The 20,574-nt window shown below is 38.0% G+C and overlaps 1 protein-coding gene across 4 annotated transcripts in view; it reads right to left on the reverse strand.

Annotated features, from left to right (window-relative positions):
• The window catches only part of COL12A1 (collagen type XII alpha 1 chain), a 111,653-nt gene that overhangs the window by 53,563 nt on the left and 37,516 nt on the right, over nucleotides 1–20,574 (reverse strand). For 3 of the 4 annotated variants that reach the window (XM_084890831.1, XM_084890832.1, XM_084890833.1), the window contains exons 15-31: nucleotides 17,735–18,001; nucleotides 17,098–17,290; nucleotides 15,883–16,004; nucleotides 13,775–13,924; nucleotides 13,574–13,693; nucleotides 13,309–13,473; nucleotides 12,308–12,454; nucleotides 9,883–10,022; nucleotides 9,212–9,341; nucleotides 7,561–7,703; nucleotides 7,128–7,257; nucleotides 5,181–5,317; nucleotides 3,987–4,116; nucleotides 1,997–2,136; nucleotides 1,621–1,753; nucleotides 1,492–1,518; nucleotides 925–1,067 (exon numbers count right to left, since the gene is read on the reverse strand). In XM_084890831.1, coding sequence (XP_084746957.1) covers nucleotides 925–1,067; nucleotides 1,492–1,518; nucleotides 1,621–1,753; nucleotides 1,997–2,136; nucleotides 3,987–4,116; nucleotides 5,181–5,317; nucleotides 7,128–7,257; nucleotides 7,561–7,703; nucleotides 9,212–9,341; nucleotides 9,883–10,022; nucleotides 12,308–12,454; nucleotides 13,309–13,473; nucleotides 13,574–13,693; nucleotides 13,775–13,924; nucleotides 15,883–16,004; nucleotides 17,098–17,290; nucleotides 17,735–18,001 — 2,417 coding nt within the window. The remainder of the gene's footprint in view (nucleotides 1–924; nucleotides 1,068–1,491; nucleotides 1,519–1,620; nucleotides 1,754–1,996; nucleotides 2,137–3,986; nucleotides 4,117–5,180; nucleotides 5,318–7,127; nucleotides 7,258–7,560; nucleotides 7,704–9,211; nucleotides 9,342–9,882; nucleotides 10,023–12,307; nucleotides 12,455–13,308; nucleotides 13,474–13,573; nucleotides 13,694–13,774; nucleotides 13,925–15,882; nucleotides 16,005–17,097; nucleotides 17,291–17,734; nucleotides 18,002–20,574) is intronic. The other variant, XM_084890834.1, reaches the window with a different exon arrangement.

The following is a 20,574-nucleotide window of genomic DNA, read 5'->3' on the forward strand; positions in this document are numbered from 1 at the left end:
CTCCATTTATATAAATACTAGAGGCCCGGTGCACAAAATTCAGATATCCCTCTCACAATCAAGGACTGCTGGCTCCCAACTGCTCGCCTGCCTGCCTGCCTGATTGCCCCTAAATGCCAGACTTATCACTCCCTAACCACTCCCCTGCCAGCCTGATCAACACCTAACTGCTCCCCTGTCTGCTCAATTGCCCCTATCTGCCCTCTCCTGCTGTCCTGGTCACCCCTATCTGTCCTCCCCTGATCGCCTGATAACCCCTAACTGCCCTCCCTTGCCAGCCTAGTTGCCCCTAACTGCCCTCCCCTATAGGCCTGGTCCCCTCCCCCTCCCAACTGCTCTCCTCTCTGCCTGATGGCCCTCAATTGCCCTCCCCTGCTAGCCATATTGTGGCAGGCATCTTGTGCTCACATGGAGGTGGCCATCACGTGCGTTGGCATGACAGTCAATTTGCATACCCTTTTATAAGATAGGATAAAAACGACAAATAGTATGAATTAGGTGAACAGGCATGCATATCTGGAAACACCAGATCTAAGAAATATGTTATGGCACGCAGAAACAAAAATGGAAGTTTAGGAAACTTTCAGCACTGGATTAAGACAGAGAGTATGGATTTAAAAATCAAATAGATTCAAAAATCTAGATATCTTCCTGAATAATACAACTTGAGTAGTTCTTAAGGGAAATGTGGATGCACTGAGGCACCTGTCTGATGCTATGAGGCTACAGTGAACAGCAATTCTCGTCTCCCATGAAAAAGTCCACTGAGGCTCCATCAAGGAGCAAATGTTTTAATCTAACACAGCAAATCCTACATCTCTCAAAATAGTAAATGTGACTAACTACATACTGTGGGTGAAAAGTGTTTGAAGAGGAAAGGGTAGAATTTGTCCAAGAAACAGTTTTTTTTATAAAACAAATTACCGTTTGTTCACTGCCTTCCCCTGTTGTAGGCTTATAAGTGATTCTGTATTTCTGCACACGGCCAATAGCAGGATCCCACTTAACGGTCAAGCTGTTAGAGGTTGCATTGTACACCTGAAGGTTGCGTGGACCACTTTTTGGAGCTGAAAAGAAGTTGAGAAACATAGTAAGCATACAGAACAATGCATAGTTCCCTAGGAAAATATGCATAGTTCCCCCCAAAAAATATGCATAGTTCCCTAGGAAACCAATAGAGCTATAACTCTCTAGGTATAAAGCTAATTGGTCATTGAATCGTAACTAATTCCTTAGCAAATAATAGCTGAGCAAAGTTTTTTCTAGAAAGTCCTGTTTAAAATAGTCCTAATCAACGCCTTACAATTTAAAAGCAAAAGCCTGTTTGCAATGGATTTAATGGTGCTTTTCCTTCCTTCCTTCCTTCCTTCCTTCCTTCCTTCCTTCCTTCCTTCCTTCTTTCCTTCCTTCCTTCCTTTCTTTTTTCCTTCCTTCGTCCTTCCTTCCTTCATCATTTGGTCATTCATATAATTCAGCAAACTAAATTCTTACGTTGTGTTGGTACGGGTGTCACGCGCACTAAAAAAAAAAAAAAAGAATTTTGGAAAATATTAGTAATATAGCTATAGCTCTTTTAAAATTTGATTTTAAAATAACAACATCTGAAAGCTGAACACCTACTTGTGCGCTCGCTGCCAGTCAACGCATCACTTTCTGACTCATCAGGGTAGATGGCAGTCACAGAAACTTCATAGAGAGTGTTCGGGTTCAGGTTTTCAAAAACCAAAGTATTCTCATCTCCATTTAAGATGGTCTTAGGGAAAGAGGAAGAAAAAAACAAACCCACACAAATTAAGTCTCCATATATATCATACACTCACGGGCAGTTTGTTGAGATTATTTAGCCAGATATTCCTGCTCTGATTCATGCCATGAGCTCAAATATCACTAGCAGGAAAGGATGCTTTTCTGGCAAATAGGTAATATCTACTTAAAACAAGATTTCCTATCATTCAATGGAGCACTAAAAAAAAAAGAAGAAAAGAGTGAGCACTACCTCCATCTTATCTGAGCTTCCAAAAGGTGCCCAGGTTACTCTGTAGAGAGAGACGTCTGAAGCCGCATGATCCCAAGTTCCTCGGAAGCTCTCTGTGGTCACATCAGTGATCTGTAGGTTTTTGGGGGCTGGCACCCTTTCTGTCATGAGAAAAGACAGGACTAATTTTTTAATGTGATCTACAAAGTTTAATGTAATGAACCTGCTTTATTTTAATGGACATGGAAAAACTGACTGAAAACATTGTTCAGAAGCAAGTATCTCCCCAATTCAGTTCATCTGAAAGAAAGATACAAAGAGAACTCTGAAAACTGTAAGCACTGTATAACGGGTGATTAATCATTTGTTTTTACAGGTGATTATTTATAGTCTATTAAAATGGGGATTTTTTTAAAAAAGATAATATTTAGTTATACTCTCCTATAATCAGTGGTTCCTAGTCATTTTGCAACTCAAACTTGTTGAGACTCTAATGAAAAGCATGGGCTCTTTCCACACTGCACAACTCCTACACAGAAAGTCTGGCAAATCACATGAGAGGGTTCATGAACCTTCATGGTCCATGAAATGTTATGATCAAAGTAATCCATGCATAAGCTTTTCCCATAGTCACTAACCTTCAACACAATGTGAAGCAGCCTGCAACTGCCCCCATCCAAAGAGAGGGAACCCCTGGGGTGCTGAGGACTGCTGCCATCCCAGGAAAACAGCCTCCGTGAGCCAGGCACTCTGGTTTGTGTGCGGCAAAGGCAGCTTGGAATGTCTGCCACCAGCCCTGAACTTTCGCTGTCAATTATTTCTCTATCTCCTGGTGACCAAAGCCCATACACAAAACCCAGAGCCATAACAACTCTGTTTCTAATAATTACAATGAAAAGGCCCATTGAAATAAAGAAAGAGAGTGGTAGCACTTTCACAAAACACATTTGCCATCAAAACATCTGTTAAGGGTGCCCTTTGGGTTTATCCAAGATATTAGGAACTATTAAGGATTAAAAACATATATTGACAGTATTTGTTGAGTACGTTAAATTCCCTGCTTTCACTAACCGTTTTTCCTGATTTTTTTTTCTCTTTACTACACATGTCATGTTTATGCAAAGCTGTCAGTCGACTCATATGCATCAATTTTTGTCCCTAGCCACTACCCTTACCAGATAAGAACTGATTTCAAGAAAGACACTGAAAATAGCAGAGGTAGATACTGCCTGATATTACGGAGCAGGCTGTGACATTGCACAAGGTGCTCTGGTCATGTACAGACAGCTGGGCACTAAAGGAGACACTTTTGAGCCTCTGGTGAGAGAGGTACTGTATAGGAAGTAAAAGTTGCAGACCATAGTCCTGGTCCCACCACTACATTACTGGATGAGGCAAATCATGAGGCAAAATGAGAAACTAGGGTCCCTCGAAGAAGCAACAAAATGGAGCAGGTAGTGGCTAGGGACAAAAATTGATGCATATGAGTCAACTGACAGGGAAATGGGGATGAGGCAGGCTCTGACCTTCCTGCTGTGACAGTCTCCCCTTCCTCTGAAATCCAAATGCATACAATCTGAGTGCCAGACACCTCTCCTTCCTTACATGATCCTATGTATTGTTAATCAATTTTATCTCCACAACAAAATCATGAATTATCAAGGGCACCTATGCTTATATTTTGTTCCCCCTGATGGCCCTTTACATAGAGTAAGATGTCAAAAAAAAATATTTGCTACATAATGAAACTGTCCCAGACAAAATGTTCAATATACATCAAGAATGTAGTCTCTCCCCTACACCCATCCCCAACCCCACACACACCAGTTAAATATCTAGAAGATGAATTAGCAACAGTGGCTGATAGAATAACTGGGATAGAAACTATAAAAGAAATGGATATAAAGGTAGAAGGAGATGAAAAACAATCTGTGAATGCAAACATTATTAAATACTGGCAAAAAGAGCGTGAAGACATGAAATGGCCCAATAAAGCGTAATCACAACTCACGGGTTTTTTCCTGAGCAGACACTGGGGGAGACTCTCCCTCGTCGTACACGGCAGAAACGCTGACTGTGTACAAGGTTTGTGAGGTGAGGTCTTTGAGAGGGATATTGGTCCGTGATCTGTCCACCTCTACCTATAACAGAGCAGCGGAACTATTTTTACAAAGGGTTGAGTTTGGACATCTCTCTGCTATCGACTGAAACTCTCCTTACAAGAGCATACCAATTGCGGTACCAAAAAAGTAATGTTTTCCAGTTTGCATGAGTCCAGAAACTGGAGACAGTTCCTATGTTTCTGAAGTGGAAAAAAGAAGTATATGTACTAGAGGCATATCTGACACAGTAAATGATGACTGCCTACAGATTCAAACAACTGAATCATTTTTCAAGGGTTTCGCTTTATATCACTGCCTTCTTTCTTTTGAAAATGTTGTCCTGTGTATTATCTGATTTGCTATGCACAAGAATCCTGTGAGACCCACTGGTCATTGTACCTCTTTTGAAATTGAAACTCATAATGAAGTGAATGTGTGCACACGGATAAATTAGCTTCTATGAAACCCAAATGACAGCACAATCAGTAACTGGGTACCCAGGGAAGCTATTTCTATATGCCAAAGATTTCAACATTAATGCCCCATTCCAAGCACAGACATGTTTTAAACCCATTCACTTGAGAAGCCCCTTAATTTGCTCCCTCTTTGAGTCAGGTTGTCATGGAAACAGCTTCCCAGCCCATATTTACTCAAAAACATTCTCTGTCCAAAGGATACTCCTCTAACAACATATTCATCCTTTCTCTCTGTGCTTTTCAACTGTCCTAGCTTCCTATTATTGGACAAACTCCCTATATACCCTTGCTAGCTTTTATTATTAGAAACATCATTGACATTTTTTAGTAATTCATAGAATGCAGAGAACCATATACAGTAAGGCAACTGGATGAAAATGAAATACCACCTAAATTATATAACTCCCTAAGTGTGATGTTTTTGAGATTATTAGGAGATATATATATATAATGATAAGAGCAAGACAGTCCAATATATTATCTATATTCAAAAAGTGATTTATTAATATAACAATTTTCAACACTATATTAATAAAATGAAATATTTAAAGCATGCTATCAACTATATTGTTTAGGTTCTTTTGATAAACCTGCTAGGAAAACAAATGATTCCAATCTCCATCCTACCTGTTTGACATCCTCATCTGGTGTTTTGTAGCGAACAATGTATTTTCGGACTTTTCCAGGCGCGGGCTCCCAGGAGACATTTATGGTGCTGTGGGTCACTTCTCTGAGTTTCAGATCTCGAGGTTTAGGTAAAGGCACTGGAGGTGCATGAAAAATGAGGTCCAAGTGTGATTCTCAAACAGGAAACTAAAGATTCTACATAAGCTTTCAAGAAATTGTTTGGAGAAAACTTAAAGGTGTGCGGTAAAACAACTAAAAAAAAATGGTTAGGATGATAAAAGCACTATGATTGTACCAGGTAGAGCTGAATTATTCTTAAGAAGGCTTTTTTAAAAAATAGAATAAATTGAAATATTTATGACAACTCTACTTCTCATGTGTATGTTAATTTCTTCTACTCTATTTAAATAAGATCTTGTTTGCATAATGTATCATGATTCATCACAAATTTATGGCTCATGTTTCTTTAACATGTATTTAAATTGACTAAGGTAAAAAACAAAATCAAAAGAGTCCAGCTCCCATAAAAATGTAATAGGAAAACAACTTGTTATGAGAGTGAAAAAATGAAGGTAAGCCAAAAGTAAGCATCCAATAAGCTTACAAGAAAATCCACAGAAATCTAAATGGTTAGGAGGAAATAAAAATGATAAATTTTTACCAAGTCAAAGCTTTACCTTAAAAAGAATGGGAGGAGGATCACTAATAATAAGGTTTTCTGTTGTTATATAAAATATATCTCACTCTTTCTGGCTGCCAATTTCCTCTGCCTCTTATTGAAACTCTGTACATCTCTCTTCCTGAATCTCTCTCCCATTTCCATTTCAGCACCTCCATCTCTTCAATCTTTTTATTTCTCTGTGCTCCCCTTCCCCATATAGAATTAAAGTCCAGCCCTATAGGCCAATCAATGGCCACATTTGTCTTTCAGCCCACTATGGGTCTTCATTCTGGGTGGCTCCCAACTCTTTCCATCTGCCACTAACACTTTTCGATGAAAACATCAGCTCCAAACAGGTAGAACATATAAAAATGTGATTTTTTTTTTTCCATGAATTTATATGGCCCCACCAAGCAGGGGTTCTTTTTCTTTTCTGCCACATCATGCTTTTGTCTCAGGCTCTTTTCCCCCTTGGAAGATTCCTTCCAACCTACTTTATTTCCCTGGAAATGTGGTCTGAGGCTCAGCAAATTTAAGCCAAGTCATTTATCCCAGCATGGCAACCTCAACAAGCATGAAACAAAACTTCCAGCTAGGTCAAGCAAAGGTCCTAAGTGCAATCATTGTCACTTTAAAAAAATGGTTATAAAACAAACAGGAAACACAAAAGGGGAAATCAAGAAAAGTGCAAACCAGGAAGGAATCCATGTGCTCTATACTGCTTTATAATTATTATTGATGCATCCTCTAGTACAGTGATTGAAGTATAATAGATGATCAATATATTTTTGGATTGAGGTGATTAATTCATATAATTGAAACTTATTCATATGTGCCATAGAGTTTATACTGAAATAAAAATTTGGAACATCTTGATCTTAAACCGAATATCTTTCTCCAAACCACACTCACCCAACATTCCATTCTCACCAACTGTATTTCATGGATCTACAACAACATCAATTATAAGATGTCCCATTGCTTTATGTTTTATGCCCTGATAAACATCTGGCTAAGAATAATTTAAGGACAACACTGATTATAAGATACATCTCAATATTGGGCATGCAAAATGTGAAATAAAAAAGTAAATCCTAGAGTAAACTTAAGATGCTGCCATAAGTCTAGAATTAATCTTAATTCTCAAATTTGATTGCCATGAGTAATAATCTTATAATTTTTGTACAAATAATCAAATGGTGGTTAGCATCATTGGGTAAAAGAAAAGGCCTAGTGAACATTATTGTTACAGCAAAAGGAAAGATGCAGAATTAGCAATGTCTTACAAGTGACTTCCCGAGCAGTGACAGGTTCACTAGTGAGGTCATGCAGGGCGGCCTGGACTGTGACCTTGTACTCGGTGTTGGGAAAGAGTTCAGTCAGTTGCACATCATTCACTGCTGGCCCAACGCGCATCTGCATATGGACATACCCAGGGGAAATCAGACATTCAAATCAAACATTTCCACTTAATGGGAACAACCAATTAAAGCCCATTGATTATAACACAACTTTTATTTTTAATTTTTCTGAACTGCATTTTCTTTTTCAGACCAATGTTTACTAAAATGCATCACAGCCCACAAATTTAATTTTCTATTTTTCTGTTTTGTGTGCAAGGGAATAAAAGAGTTAATTCATAAGTAACTGCACTTAATAAGGACTCTAAATCTGAGAAGTCTCAGGAAGGCCCAATGAAAAAGAAGCAGTATCTCCCACCTCTTTGGGTTTTGCCGGTTCTGTGGCGTTGATGGGTTCGTAAGTCACAGTGTAGCCAGTAGCCCCTCCCACTGGCTGCCACTGCACATGCATGGTGGTAGGGCCAATATCATAAATATTCAGGCTGACCACAGGGACAGGCACTGTTGGATGGAAAAACAGACATCAGTCTAATTTTTGTCATTTTACTCATTTTTTTAATTGTTTCCTACATAGTTATTGGCATTTATATATGGTAAATAGATAACAGGCTGCTATGAGAAATCAATGAGAGTTAATATCATCCTCTCCTCTCCATCCAAAAACCCTAATCTCATTGTTCCTTGCTACCTCACACTCAGGACTATGTGTTACAACTATCTATATATATAAAAGCCCAACCAACCAAACAACTGGTCAACCCATCACAGCCAGCCAACCTCTTGCCAACCTCTCTCAGCTCTTCCCCTGGCTGGCCAACCTCCCACAGCCCCAATCAGCCCCAATTGCCGACAACAAGGCCTAGGGACTCTCACCCATGCACAAATTCATGCACCAGGCCTCTAGTTTTGTAGAAAGAAGAAAGTTTAAATTTCAAATAGCATTCTATTGAGTCAACATGGAAGCCAAAATAGATACCAGCTCCTGTGATTTCAATCTCTTTTTTCTGGAACATCTCTAATTTGACTATTTTCTTTCTTCAATCACAGAATTCCATATATATATATATATATATATATATATATATATATATGTAACCAACATAGTATTTTATTTCACCTTTCTTTAAAAACCTTTAACTGACAGTGCCATACATTAATAACTGGAACTTGTGGGATTCATGGGTTTTTGTGGAGTCAAGCCCATGAGGCAGAGTGAAAGGTTTACAGTTTCCTCTTCACTTAATACCCATATAGCTTACAAAAAGATTGAGTTTAAAGAATTATCAAATTAATCCTGCCTACCATGAAATACATTATTTCCTACTCTTGTGGTGTAACATGAAGGGAAATAAGAAAAGAGATAAAGACCTAAAGAACGGAACAATGGGTAGATCAGTTTCTGCCTTAAACAGTGTACCCACTCCTTTCTCTTACAAATGGCCTCCCTTTCCACTGGAGCCCAGACAAGAAAGGAAGAATATTTTCATTTGGTTTCATAAACCCTACCAGGAATAGGAGTGAGAAACATCTTCCCTCAAAGTTCCACTCAAGGTTAAACCCATTAGAACTTCTCTAGTAAAGAAAGGCCTGAGGGCAAAAGACAGAAAAACAATGGGAAGATCTCATAGCCAGCAGGAAGATCCGGCCTTCAACGGAAGGCAAATAGATCATCTCAGTTCAGTTCCTCTTCCTACTCTTAGTCCCACTCCCCACTTGGTATCTTTCCTTAAGAAGTGAATAAAGCTATGAAAGGTACATTGCACTCTAAGTTATCACAGCTGTGACTACTCATTCCACCAGTGGGCCCCATGATGACAGGAGCATCTAGTAAGAGCAGAAACCGCTTAGTATTTATTGAACACCTACACAAAGAATGTACTCGGTAAATATTTGTTGAATGGATATTGAATAAAGGAATGATTCAGAAGACTGACAAAATCCCATAGGGGCTGTTGTCTCTTTATCTTAAAAAACAAAAATAACAACTTTTTATTTTTAAACTGACTTACAGGTTTTTTCTGTGCCCTTCAGAGGCTCACTATATTCGTCTTCTACTACCGAATACACATTCACAACATACTCAGTTTCAGGCTTCAGATCCTTCAGTACTGTGCTACTTTCCAGTCGGCTCACATAAAACTAGAGAGGAAAAATTTAAACAATAACAACATATTATAATCACTTTCTTCTTTTCTACTATAAAGTAGTTAATTGCAATGAGCTTAGAAATTATATTTCAGTAAGACCATTGTCTTCTTTTTTGCAAATTACCAAATTACAATCTTGGACAATTCATATAATTTATTCTCCCAGCTGTTGTTTCCTTATTTGTAAAATGAGTGTGTAAAACTAGATCATCTTTAATGTTCACTTCCAACTCTATGATTCTAGTATAAATTCATGAACCAATCAAGCATTCTCTAATTAAATTTACAATTTAAAATCATATTGATATCCTTCGATTCTTAGAGACCTTAAGAATTTAAGCAAAGCTCTTTCCCTTTAATTAAACTTAAATGGAAGTGCTTGCTAACAAAAAATAGAAAAAACCATTGCTGACTCAGTTCTGCACTGCTCTACATTCTTCTTGCTCCTCATCCAACATTTTTCTCAGAGCCCTAATGAAGAGAACCCATTCAGAATATCAGGAAGAAGTGGACTACAGATGTTGAATACTCACTTCTTGACGTTTCCCTCCAGAAACTGGGTAGTATTCCACCTTATATCTATCCACACTGTCAGAAGGAGGAGTCCAGCTCACTCTAAAAGAACGATGAGTTCGCTCTGAAATAACTAGGTTAGAAGGCGCTTCCAAGTCACCTACAAGTGGAAATAAAGTACATATACTTTTTTCATTAGTATTACATCAAAGTGATAACATTTGAAATTAGATTGAAACATTAGTTTCCAAATTAAGCTTGTTCACACATCCTTTCACATACTAATGGCAACAGTAAATCATGATAGAGGCCCATTACCCATAAGACATCTCTGATTGGGTGACCAGAGGGTTCTTGAGCTTATTTCTCTCATTGAAACTTGATCCTATTCTTCCTTATGGCACCACCAGTTTCCTCAGTCACCTATTCTCAAAACCTCTGACCCAACCTTTGGATACTTTCTCTTCTCTCTAGCCTTGTAATCAATTTATAATCTAGTAAACTTAATAATTTATAATCTTAATTTATAATCAATAAATAAGAATATGAGACCTGAAAATTGCATTGTTATTATCACTATTGACACCACCCAAATTCACTGCCCTCATTGTCATTTTGGTTATTTATATTCATGTTTTATCTCTTTAACTATAGGTTGCACTCTGTGAGAACAGAATTGATTTTTTATTCTTGTTTAGTTCCCTTACATACAGGATCTAGTTCAGTGGTAAGAGAAATTAACCACTTTCATACTCAAAAGAGAGAGAAATAATAACCAATTTTTTTTTAATTTGGTAAAATCATACTGTCTATGATTGTGCTCTCTGTGGATAGATATAGGTGAAATGACTAACACAGAGCAATATCTGGAATAAATATGGATAAATATCAAAATATTAAGCTCCATAGGACCACTAAAAAGATATACAAATAAAAATTTAAAGAGAATTAATTCAGTGACTCCATGAGCATGGCAAATCATTCTCATATAAATTCTTTCTACTTTTTTTGTAAGCCAAAGCTGAAGAAAGCATTTCCATTCTTAGTATCCTAACCTTTATTGTACTTGGGTCATAATCAAGCCTACAAAATTATCAAGCAATTTTACTGTCTGGGAAACTAGAATGAATGCAACTATTACATAGTTGACAAAAAATAAAATAAAGGAAAATAGATAAAAGATGTTTTCATCCCTATTCAAAGTTCTCTCCAACTAAATAAAACTACAACTCTCTCAGCAAATCCAGAGCCAGAAGCCTACAAATTCTGGCTTCCTGGCTGGTCCATTTCTCCAGGGAAAAGGTCAGTCTGTTGTACAAAATCCAAAAAGAAAATCTGCAAAAGTTTGGAGCGAGAAACTCAAGAAGGAGCAGTCAAATAAATGTATCCCTAGTGCCCAAGGCATGTGAAAAATTTTACCACATTGTTTGTAAAATTCATTCCAACTTTTCCAAAACCAGAACAAATTAATAAAAGTCCATCTTTACCATAATCTGCATTGCATTACAAGGACTTAAAAGAATGTCATTAATTTTCCAAAAACCTTCCATTTTGGTGCTCATTGTGTTTTTGTCCTGTGATCTATAAAAAATAATCATTTTACACTATCCTTTGTCAGTACAAATTCAGTTCCATAATTTTATTTCTAAATCTTAATTCCTTATCAATACCTACTTTTCTTTAAAGACTCTATAGACATCTCTAACCATTTGACCCTGGGTAATTTAACTTCTGTTTCTTCACAGGTAAAGATAGATTCTATCATTTCTAGAAGTGTCAACTCTAAAATTGCAATGTCTCTGTATATTTAAGGGTTACAAGTGACAAAGTATAATATCTGATCATCTATAGTTGAAGCAAACCAAATCATATATAAAACCCCTCTCATTCTTAATGGAAAAAAAGTTACCAAATTTTAGAAAATAAAAGTCTGAGAATAATCATTTAATAGAAACTTAATAATTATAGAGCAAAGATGCTTTAGAAAAAAAGCATCTCTCTTTCCAATCTCCATTTCTCTCTCTCTCTCTCTCTCTCTCTCTCTCTCTCTCTCTCTCTCTCTCTCTCTCCCCCCCCCCCCCCCGTGTGTGTGTGTGTGTGTGTGTGTGTGTGTGTGTGTGCGCGCGCGCGCACAGGGACATATAATTAAAAGTATCCTCAAATAAGCTAGAAGTCATTTCCAATTTGATGGCATCTGAAACAAACCAGAGACTGAACCAGTGATTCTCAGTCAGGAGTAGCATTCCCCTCAACAGACATTTAAAAAGATTTTTAGTTGTCACAAATCAGAGGATGCTACTGGCTTCTGATGAGCAAGGCACAGGAATGCTACTAAACATCTCACAATGCACAAAAGAGTCACCTTTCCCCGCCCCTATACAAAATATGAATTATCTGGCCCAAAACATTCCGGTGCTGAGGATGGAAACCCTGGGCTACCCTTACCTGGGCCCTTTACGCTGTTGCACAGGTTAGTGGTGAGGTCCTCCACGATCTTGTTGAGCGACTCAAAGTCTGCCACATTGTACACATGGATCTCATCGGGATCCGATCCGATCATCCTCAACTCAAGCTCATCCGCATTTTTGATACCTCAAAATGAAATGGATATGTACTCATTAAAATAAAAAAATCATGGAATAAAATAAAAATTTTTCAGGCTACCCTTACGCAGACAAGGTTAACTAGAACATATGTATTATTTTCCTCAACAATAAAAGAATTACCTACCTTTACTTACAAAATAGAAACATATTAAAAAATACATATATATATATAAACTGAAGGCTATTATGAATTAATTACTTCTCAATGCTTCTAGCATCAAATTTTCACCAAAAAGTGTTTCTTGAAATTTTTTTTTTCTGAAAAGTAAAGTAATGGATATCAAAAATAAACATGGTGCCATGAAAAACCAAACAGGACTTTTCTGAAATCCTAAGAGTAGATCTGTCCTCTTGAGACATTGCTTTCTTCCAAGAAGACATGTAATGTTGTCCCATTACAAGGGTAGCACAAATCAACTCCCTGGCACATCATTTTGATAGATTATGTGATAGGGAATAGGTGTTAGTTTTTTTCACACTTCAGAAAATATTTTTAACTGCAAAAATATCCTCTGGCCGAAACCGATTTGACTCAGTGGATAGAGCATCGGCCTGCGGACTGAAAGGTCCCAGGTTTATCGCTTCTCGGCCTTTTGGCTAAGATCAAGTGTGTGAAAGGTCCCAGGTTCGATTCTGGTAGGGGGCATGTGCACATGGTTGTGGGCACATCCCCAGTAGGAGGTGTGCAGGAGGCAGCTTATGGATGTTTCTCTCTCTTCGATGTTCCTAACTCTCTATCTCTCTCCCTTCCTCTCTGTAAAAAATCAATAAAATATATTTTTTTAAATTACCCTCTGCTTTTGTAATGCCGAGAGCATTGCTAGCCTTTCCAGTGCTTACCAACAGCAAACAGCTCTACGCCTTCATCCCTGAGTTTCTTTGCAGGTGCCTCAACATCATCTTGGGACTTTCCGTCGGTGATAAGAATACCAATTTTTCTAGCTCTAGGCCTCATTCCAGCTTGGGTTTTGAAGCTCTGTTGGTGAATGAAATTCAAAGCCATGCCTAATGGGATTTTTAAAAGAAAATCAATCACGTTATTATTTAGCCACAAGCATTGACCAAAAACAAGAGCTAAAACGCAAACAGAACCACCCTGGCTTACCTGTGAGCGTATTGCCTCCTTTGTACGGTAAGTTTGCCACCGCTTGCATCAAACTCTTCTTGTCTTTGTGAGTATTTAACTGCCATTCTGTTCTGGGGTCCCCACTGTATTGAGCAAGACCTAAAATAACACCATTGGTGTTAGCATATATAAAAGAGCACAATGAAAATGTCTGAATGCCTTCAATGTCGTCAGACCTACCAATTTGTACTCTCTTGGGGCCAATCTCAAAGACCTCCACAATACGGGAAATGAAACTCCTCACAGTTCTAAAGTTTGCCCGGCCGATGCTCCACGATCCGTCCACCAGCAATATCAGGTCTGCTTCAGCTCTGGTGAGACACTCCATCCCTGACATGGCAACGGTGAGACAGAACAGAGTAAGGGGCACATTCTCGGCGGGTTACTTCCTAGCCATGCCTCTGCCACCCCCGATGCTCAGTGTTGCCTAACTGTTTCAGTTTTATAGCTTTGGAATTTGAGACTCTGGAAATATGTCCATGTGATTTATTAACCTCAAAAACAGTCGTGAGAGTCATCAATTCCTCCTATGATTATTTCAGTGGCAAATGTTTCCTTCATCTGTGACTATAATTCCTGGCCACCGTTGTAGACCCTGGAAACTAATTAAACTATCATTATAAATTTGAATGAACTCACAAACTCAAGAGCTGAAATAAATGTGAATGTACAGTCATCTGAATCTAAGGTGTTAATAATTTTAATAAAAATGTAATGTGGCCGAAACTGGTTTGGCTCAATGGATAGAGCGTCAGCTTGGGGACTGAAGGGACCCGGGTTCGATTCCAGTCAAGGGCATGTACCTTGGTTGCGGGCACATCCCCAGTAGGGGGTGTGCAAGAGGCAGCTGGTTGATGACTCTCTCTCATCGATGTTTCTAGCTCTCTATCTCTCTCCCTTCCTCTCTATACAAAATCAATAAAATAAAATAAAAAATGTAATGTGATCTAAAGATTAGATTTAAATTTTTCTATAATATTCAGTGTTCATTAGTAGACAAGTATGAGATGAACTGATAAAGTGTGTAAGCTAGAGGTTTTAATGAGCAAAAAAAATCTATTAAATTAGTTAGTTCCCACATAACTACTGCATGTATTATGAAGGAATAGGAACATAACTCAAAATTAGACCTTTTTAAAGTAAAGATCATTGTTTTAAAACCTGGTAGCTATCACATGATATAGATATTAACTGCTCAGTTATCTGCTCTATAAAACAACCAGGTAAATACAGATAGTAAAGCCTGCACATTTAAATAATCAAGAGAGAAGAAAGACAATTTAGGAAAAGTAGGCAAACAAATATACAAATTGAGAGCTTTAGAGACAATAAGCACAAACATTGATACAAAGCTAGGGTGCTTTGGAAAGAGAGAATAATCCCAATATCCTCAGTGCACAAGCTACAAAATAAAAATACAAGTCAGTTAATATCATCATAGGATAAACAATAGAACATTCAAGCAAAACAGCAACATCTGACATGTTATTTTGTCCACATCCATATTTTCAAATGCTCTCTTTTCCATTAACAGCTGTGAACTTTCCCACTTCTTGCTATGTTAGCCTCTGATCTTTCCAGTACAAAAAGAAGTCATGGGGGGAGGGGAGGAATTACACAATGCTCATCACACTGCAAAGTTATCATAGTGTGTTATACACTAAGTCAGGATTTCGGATTCCCAAATGCCATTCTAAGCACCTAAGCCTTTGCAAGCTTTGGGCGGCCCAGATTTACTTTTTTTTTTTTTTTTTTAGCAAATGATGGGAAATATTTAGAAGTAAATTCTACCCACCACTTGCACCTCTAAGAATGTTCAAAACTAGCTTCATGTACCCGAAAGCTGTAATTGCGGCAAGCGCAAAAATGTCTAAAGGGTTTATGTTACCATTTTGCTTCCCAAGTGGTGGTTCCCACCTATTTATGTAACCCGGCTTTGCTGGCTCAGCCCAAATGAATCATTTCTGCCATTACTGTAACAATATCAAATTGCCTTTTAGTCATTAAAAAGAGAGAAAATGCATATTATCTATCGTAAAACTCATCTTTAAATAAAATAGTCCCAGGTAATGAATGCAATGCTGACAATTAAAGCCTTAAAACTATAATGTAAAAAGTATGCTTAACTGGATTTTTTTAGGAAATTTTTAAGTATGAAAATTATTTAGATAAATTTTAGTGTAACATCTTTATAGTCACTTTTCATTATATGATTAACCTAATGATGAATATTTGAAATTGTTTAATAATATTGAGGTTTCTTAGGGAAATGTGATTCAATTTCTTACCAGAGGATAAATATGGAATTACAGTTGTGTCAGAAAGGGTTGTCATTTCTTGTCCTACAAGTGGTGAACTTTCTCCTCCTTCGAACATTCCGAAAACATTTACCTTGTAGGTGGTACCTGCCCTGAAACGTGAAAACATATAGTCTGTATGGATAATTGCCCCAAGTGGTAGCATTTTTCTTTGTTAGAGATATCAGTCCTCATTTACAAACTTTTACTACTCAAAGTAAGTTATAATGCATACTTTTCAAGAGAAGGAAAACAATTCCCATCACACTCTACGTTAAGCTGACACTGTGAGGTATCAAGGGAAGCCAGCTTAGAGACTAGTAGGCCTTCACAGCACCAGCTTCCATCTTGCCTTTCTACTAGGTGTAGACTCTCCACATGCCCCACTGAGCATGTCAAGGAAGCATCTGCATCCTTACTGCTCCTGAGCAATGAGCTTAGAGAAAATAACTTAAATGTGGTACCTTGCAAGGTAACGGAAAGCACCCAGTGCAATGCCTGGCGCATAGTAGGCTCAGTAAACTTCCTCCTCCCTGTTCTTTACCAAGTAAATAGCAAGCTTTTATTTGGACTTCACTATCACTAAATGAAGGGCTGAAACAAACAAACTTTTAAAAAGCCACTGCACAGTGGCCCATTCTTCCTACTTCAGTGAATGTAGGGTGCTGTTCAAGCTCAAACTTCCTTGTTTTCCACCGCACAGCCTGGAGCGAGACTTTTAATCAGCTCACCCTTCCCTGATCCTGCCAGCTGGCACAACGCACAAGCCCTGCCTTCTCTCTCCTCGGCCCACCCCAGGAGAGGATTCACACTCAGTCAAAGCCCAAGCCCCATGTGAGTCACCTGGGCCTTTCCAGAAGGTGCAGGAACCCACACATCGCCTCAGGCCTTCCTAGGGAAGGGCTGCTTTTAGTAAAATTGGGTTATAGGAATGCTAATTTAAAAAAACAAAACAAAAAAAAAAAAAAAACAGGAGGTTATTGAAAAAATTCCATCCCTGATCACTTACTACAAAAATCATTAAAACATCACCAAAATAAAGCCTGCTCAGGCCTAAATTCTGTTGCGAGTCTCTGAATCCTACCCCTTCACTAGCACCAAGAGTGAGAAAGCAACATCAGTTGCTGGCAAACTGCGGTGCCAGGCCTGCTCATTTACATAAGTTATTCAATCTCTGAACACAAACCAAATATAGTTTGTTCCTACCTCAGTTCCTCCAAAACAACTGTGTTGTCATAAGGTCCAACCACTAACTCTCCCAGCGTCCTTTCCTCCCCCGTCGGGTGGAACGTGACTTTGTAACCCTTCACTTCCCCGGGGGCAGGCTCCCAGGTCACCCTGAAGCTGGACATGGTTGAGTCAGACGTTTTGAGGTTCCTGGGTGACTTAAATCGAGAAGCTGTAAAAATAAGATTTTAAAATGTTATTCATCAGACTAGGCTTTGGGGTTTTTTATTAGCCCCTACAATAATGAATCGACTTGGAAATGTCTAAGTGGCACACGTGAGAATCGTCACAAGCATTACACTTCAAAATGTACATTATAAGGAAATTAAGGCTGATATCACAATATACAATACACAGTAAAAATGCTGATTCGCAGAGTGCTCAAATGGAAGTGTAAACAACTCTGACAATTCAGAATATTGGATTAGCACTGGAGCGTTAATATGTAAAATTACTTCACTGGGAACTCCACTGGTAAAAGTAATAGGCCATTAGGCATCCTATCAAATCATTCTAATGTAATTTATTACAGAATTAATTTAGACACAAATGAAGTAGATGCCTAAAGTATTCCTTAAAATAAGACACACTTTCCAAAAAAGTTATTGCTTTGTACCTGTTGTTCCCAGTCCTTGCCTCAGCTTCCCTTCTCCCGTCTTGTAAATCGGGAGGACCGTGATGTTATACGTGGTCTGGGGCTTAAGCCGCTTTAGCACTGTTGAGGTGACTGTGGGTGACACTTTGGCAACCATCTGTCTTCCTCCCCCGCGGGGGCGGTATACAACACGATAGTTGACAACTTTCCCTGGTGCTGGTTTCCAGGTAACTCTCATTGTGTTTTCTGTTTCTTGATCCACTTTCAAGGTTCTCGAGTCTTGGGATACTGTGAGATTAAAAAAAAAAGAAAAGAAAAAGAAAAAGATTACAACGTGTACCATGTTGAAAGAAAATATATATGTCCACCTCCCCATGTATGTAAAAATACACCATCTATGGTTTCTTCAATAGGTACACTGTTCTCCCGCTGAGCATCACGGTCTCTCATAAATTCACAATAGCGTGTGGGCCTAACCTCAGTGAGATCACAGTAAGATGTTCTTTTTCTTCAACTGGCTAATAAATAAAAAATGGAGGTTCATATAGCAGGAATTTCCCATTTGCATTCTAAAGATCCATTTCCAGAGATGAGCTCTTAAACTTTTTATTGTATTTCCATCTTTAAAAAATTACTGTAGCAAACATGCTGTGGGGAATAGTGACAATCATGAATGCGGAGTCAGAAGTCTCATTGGGGTCTTTTCAGAAAGACCATTGAGCAAAACCAGCGAGGGCAAGAATCGTTTTTTGATCCTAAGGGAAAGTTTCATGTTCAAATGGACAAGGACCATCTGAAACAACTAAAAACCTAAAAAACTTAAGAATATACATATATAGAAAAATATTTTTGAGACATTGGACATCAGATAGCACAGGACAGTGATCCCTGAGAGATGAGAAATGAATGTGACTTCACTTTATGATCACCCTGGCTCATTACTGAGGAAGAAGCTTTCAGCTCCAGGACAGGAAGGAGGATCCAGGGGGAGCATGGTGGTCTCCCTTCCATCAGGAGATGGTTTTGCAACTTTGGGGAGTCTGAGGCTCCTAGATTTGCAGAACTGAGTACTATAGAGGAGATGATGTGACAGAAAAAAACTCCAAAAATCTGCAAAAGGCCCTCCAGTACTAATCAGTGCTTATGTATGAGGAAACTACCCAAAATGAAGAAAATAACCACCCAAAAAGAGCAGAGGTAGCAATTCCTAGAGATCCCACATAGCCAGAAATGTTCCTCCTAACCAGAGTACAAAACCTCAAAATTCTTGGAATATCATGTATAGTACTACAGAGGGTATTGCCCTAGTAATGGGGCAAAATTAGCCATAAAAATAAAGGTTTATTTTGTCTATCTCTAACAGAGAATAAAATAAGTTTCTAAAAGATCAAACCAATTCCAAGTAACTTAACTACATACCAGAATAAAAATTAAAGATGTTTATAAGAATATAAAAATATCTGGCATCCAACAAATTCACAATGTCTAGCATCAAATAAAACTTGCAAGGCATGCAAAGAAGAAAAAAATTATGACACGTATTATGGGCTGAATAATTGTGTCTCCCCAAAAATTTATGTTAAAGCCATAACCTGGTGGTAGTTGGCAATGGAACCTTTGGGGAGGTAACTAGGGTTAAATGGGGTCATGACAGTAGGGCCCTAATCTGATGAGAATCCTCGTAAGAGGAAGAGAAGACACTAAGGGAATTGAACTTAAATAAAATACAACATACCTCATCCTGGTTGTAATAGAAAACTTGGATTTTAGAGAAAATTTTATAAAAGCTTTGACGGCTTCCCATAAATAAAAATCAATTTTTACTTCCTTGGTAGATGTGCTTCATATTATATACTGCTGTAATACACTGTTAGTTCTATTCCTGTTTCAGTAACTCTCAGAAGCTTTCCAACATCTACTGCTAAACCAGCACTGGAGGGCCAGTAGAAAGTTTCTCATCTGCCGGCTTTATAGCCACAATGCACGGTTTTCATTCTATCAACAGCCTGCATACCATGTCTCTGAGTTGAAAGCAATCCTGAAACTATTTTCAAAATGTCCCCTCGGAAGTTTATAAGGAACTTTATGAGCATGACCTAGTGACTCTGCCCAGTTAGCCACATTTGAGGATTCACCCACCACCTAAATACCACATCTGACTCTGATTTCTCAAATACTTTCTAAACTGCTTTGCTTTCCACAAAGTGGGCAAAGTAAAACAACAAAATGATAGCAGAACAAACAAAAGTGCCGGATTCTCTCATATTTGCTTAGATGTTTAAGCAGTTTGCATATACTCTATAAACTGCTTAAACATATGCAAACTGCTTAAACAGTATGTTTCATTCCTGTTTAGTCTACTGCTAGTTTAAAAGAGGACTTTATCTTCCCCCACCTTTAATCAATCAATTAGCCAAGAAAAACTGAAAATTTCTTAGATGCCCAGCTTCTTAGAAATGAAAGGTTATTTAGGATCCCTGTTACTATATTTGCTTTTTGCTAAAACATGTCCCTTGTGGAGATTTTCAACCATAAATAAATAACTGAAAACTCAGTCTTTGAGAAGGAGAGGTATTTTTTAAAAAATGAAAAAACACACTTTTCTCTCTCTAAATACATATACTTGTATAATTTCTCAGCCACATGAATTGTATTTTACTACCACAAATAAATTTAGCTTTATGTGTCATATCTGGCCTAAGTTTACAACATGGCTTCTCTACAACAAATGAATTTCTGTCAGAAATAGAGATGAATTTCTGCCAGATTCTTAAACAACATCAGCCAACATAGTCAAACACAAGATTTCATTTATTACTATATAAACCAATCATATTTTTCATAGCTGAGAAATATGCCTT

Source organism: Pipistrellus hanaki (assembly GCF_964339955.1).
Source record: "Pipistrellus hanaki genome assembly, chromosome: 7".
NCBI classification, from domain to species: Eukaryota; Metazoa; Chordata; class Mammalia; order Chiroptera; family Vespertilionidae; genus Pipistrellus; species Pipistrellus hanaki.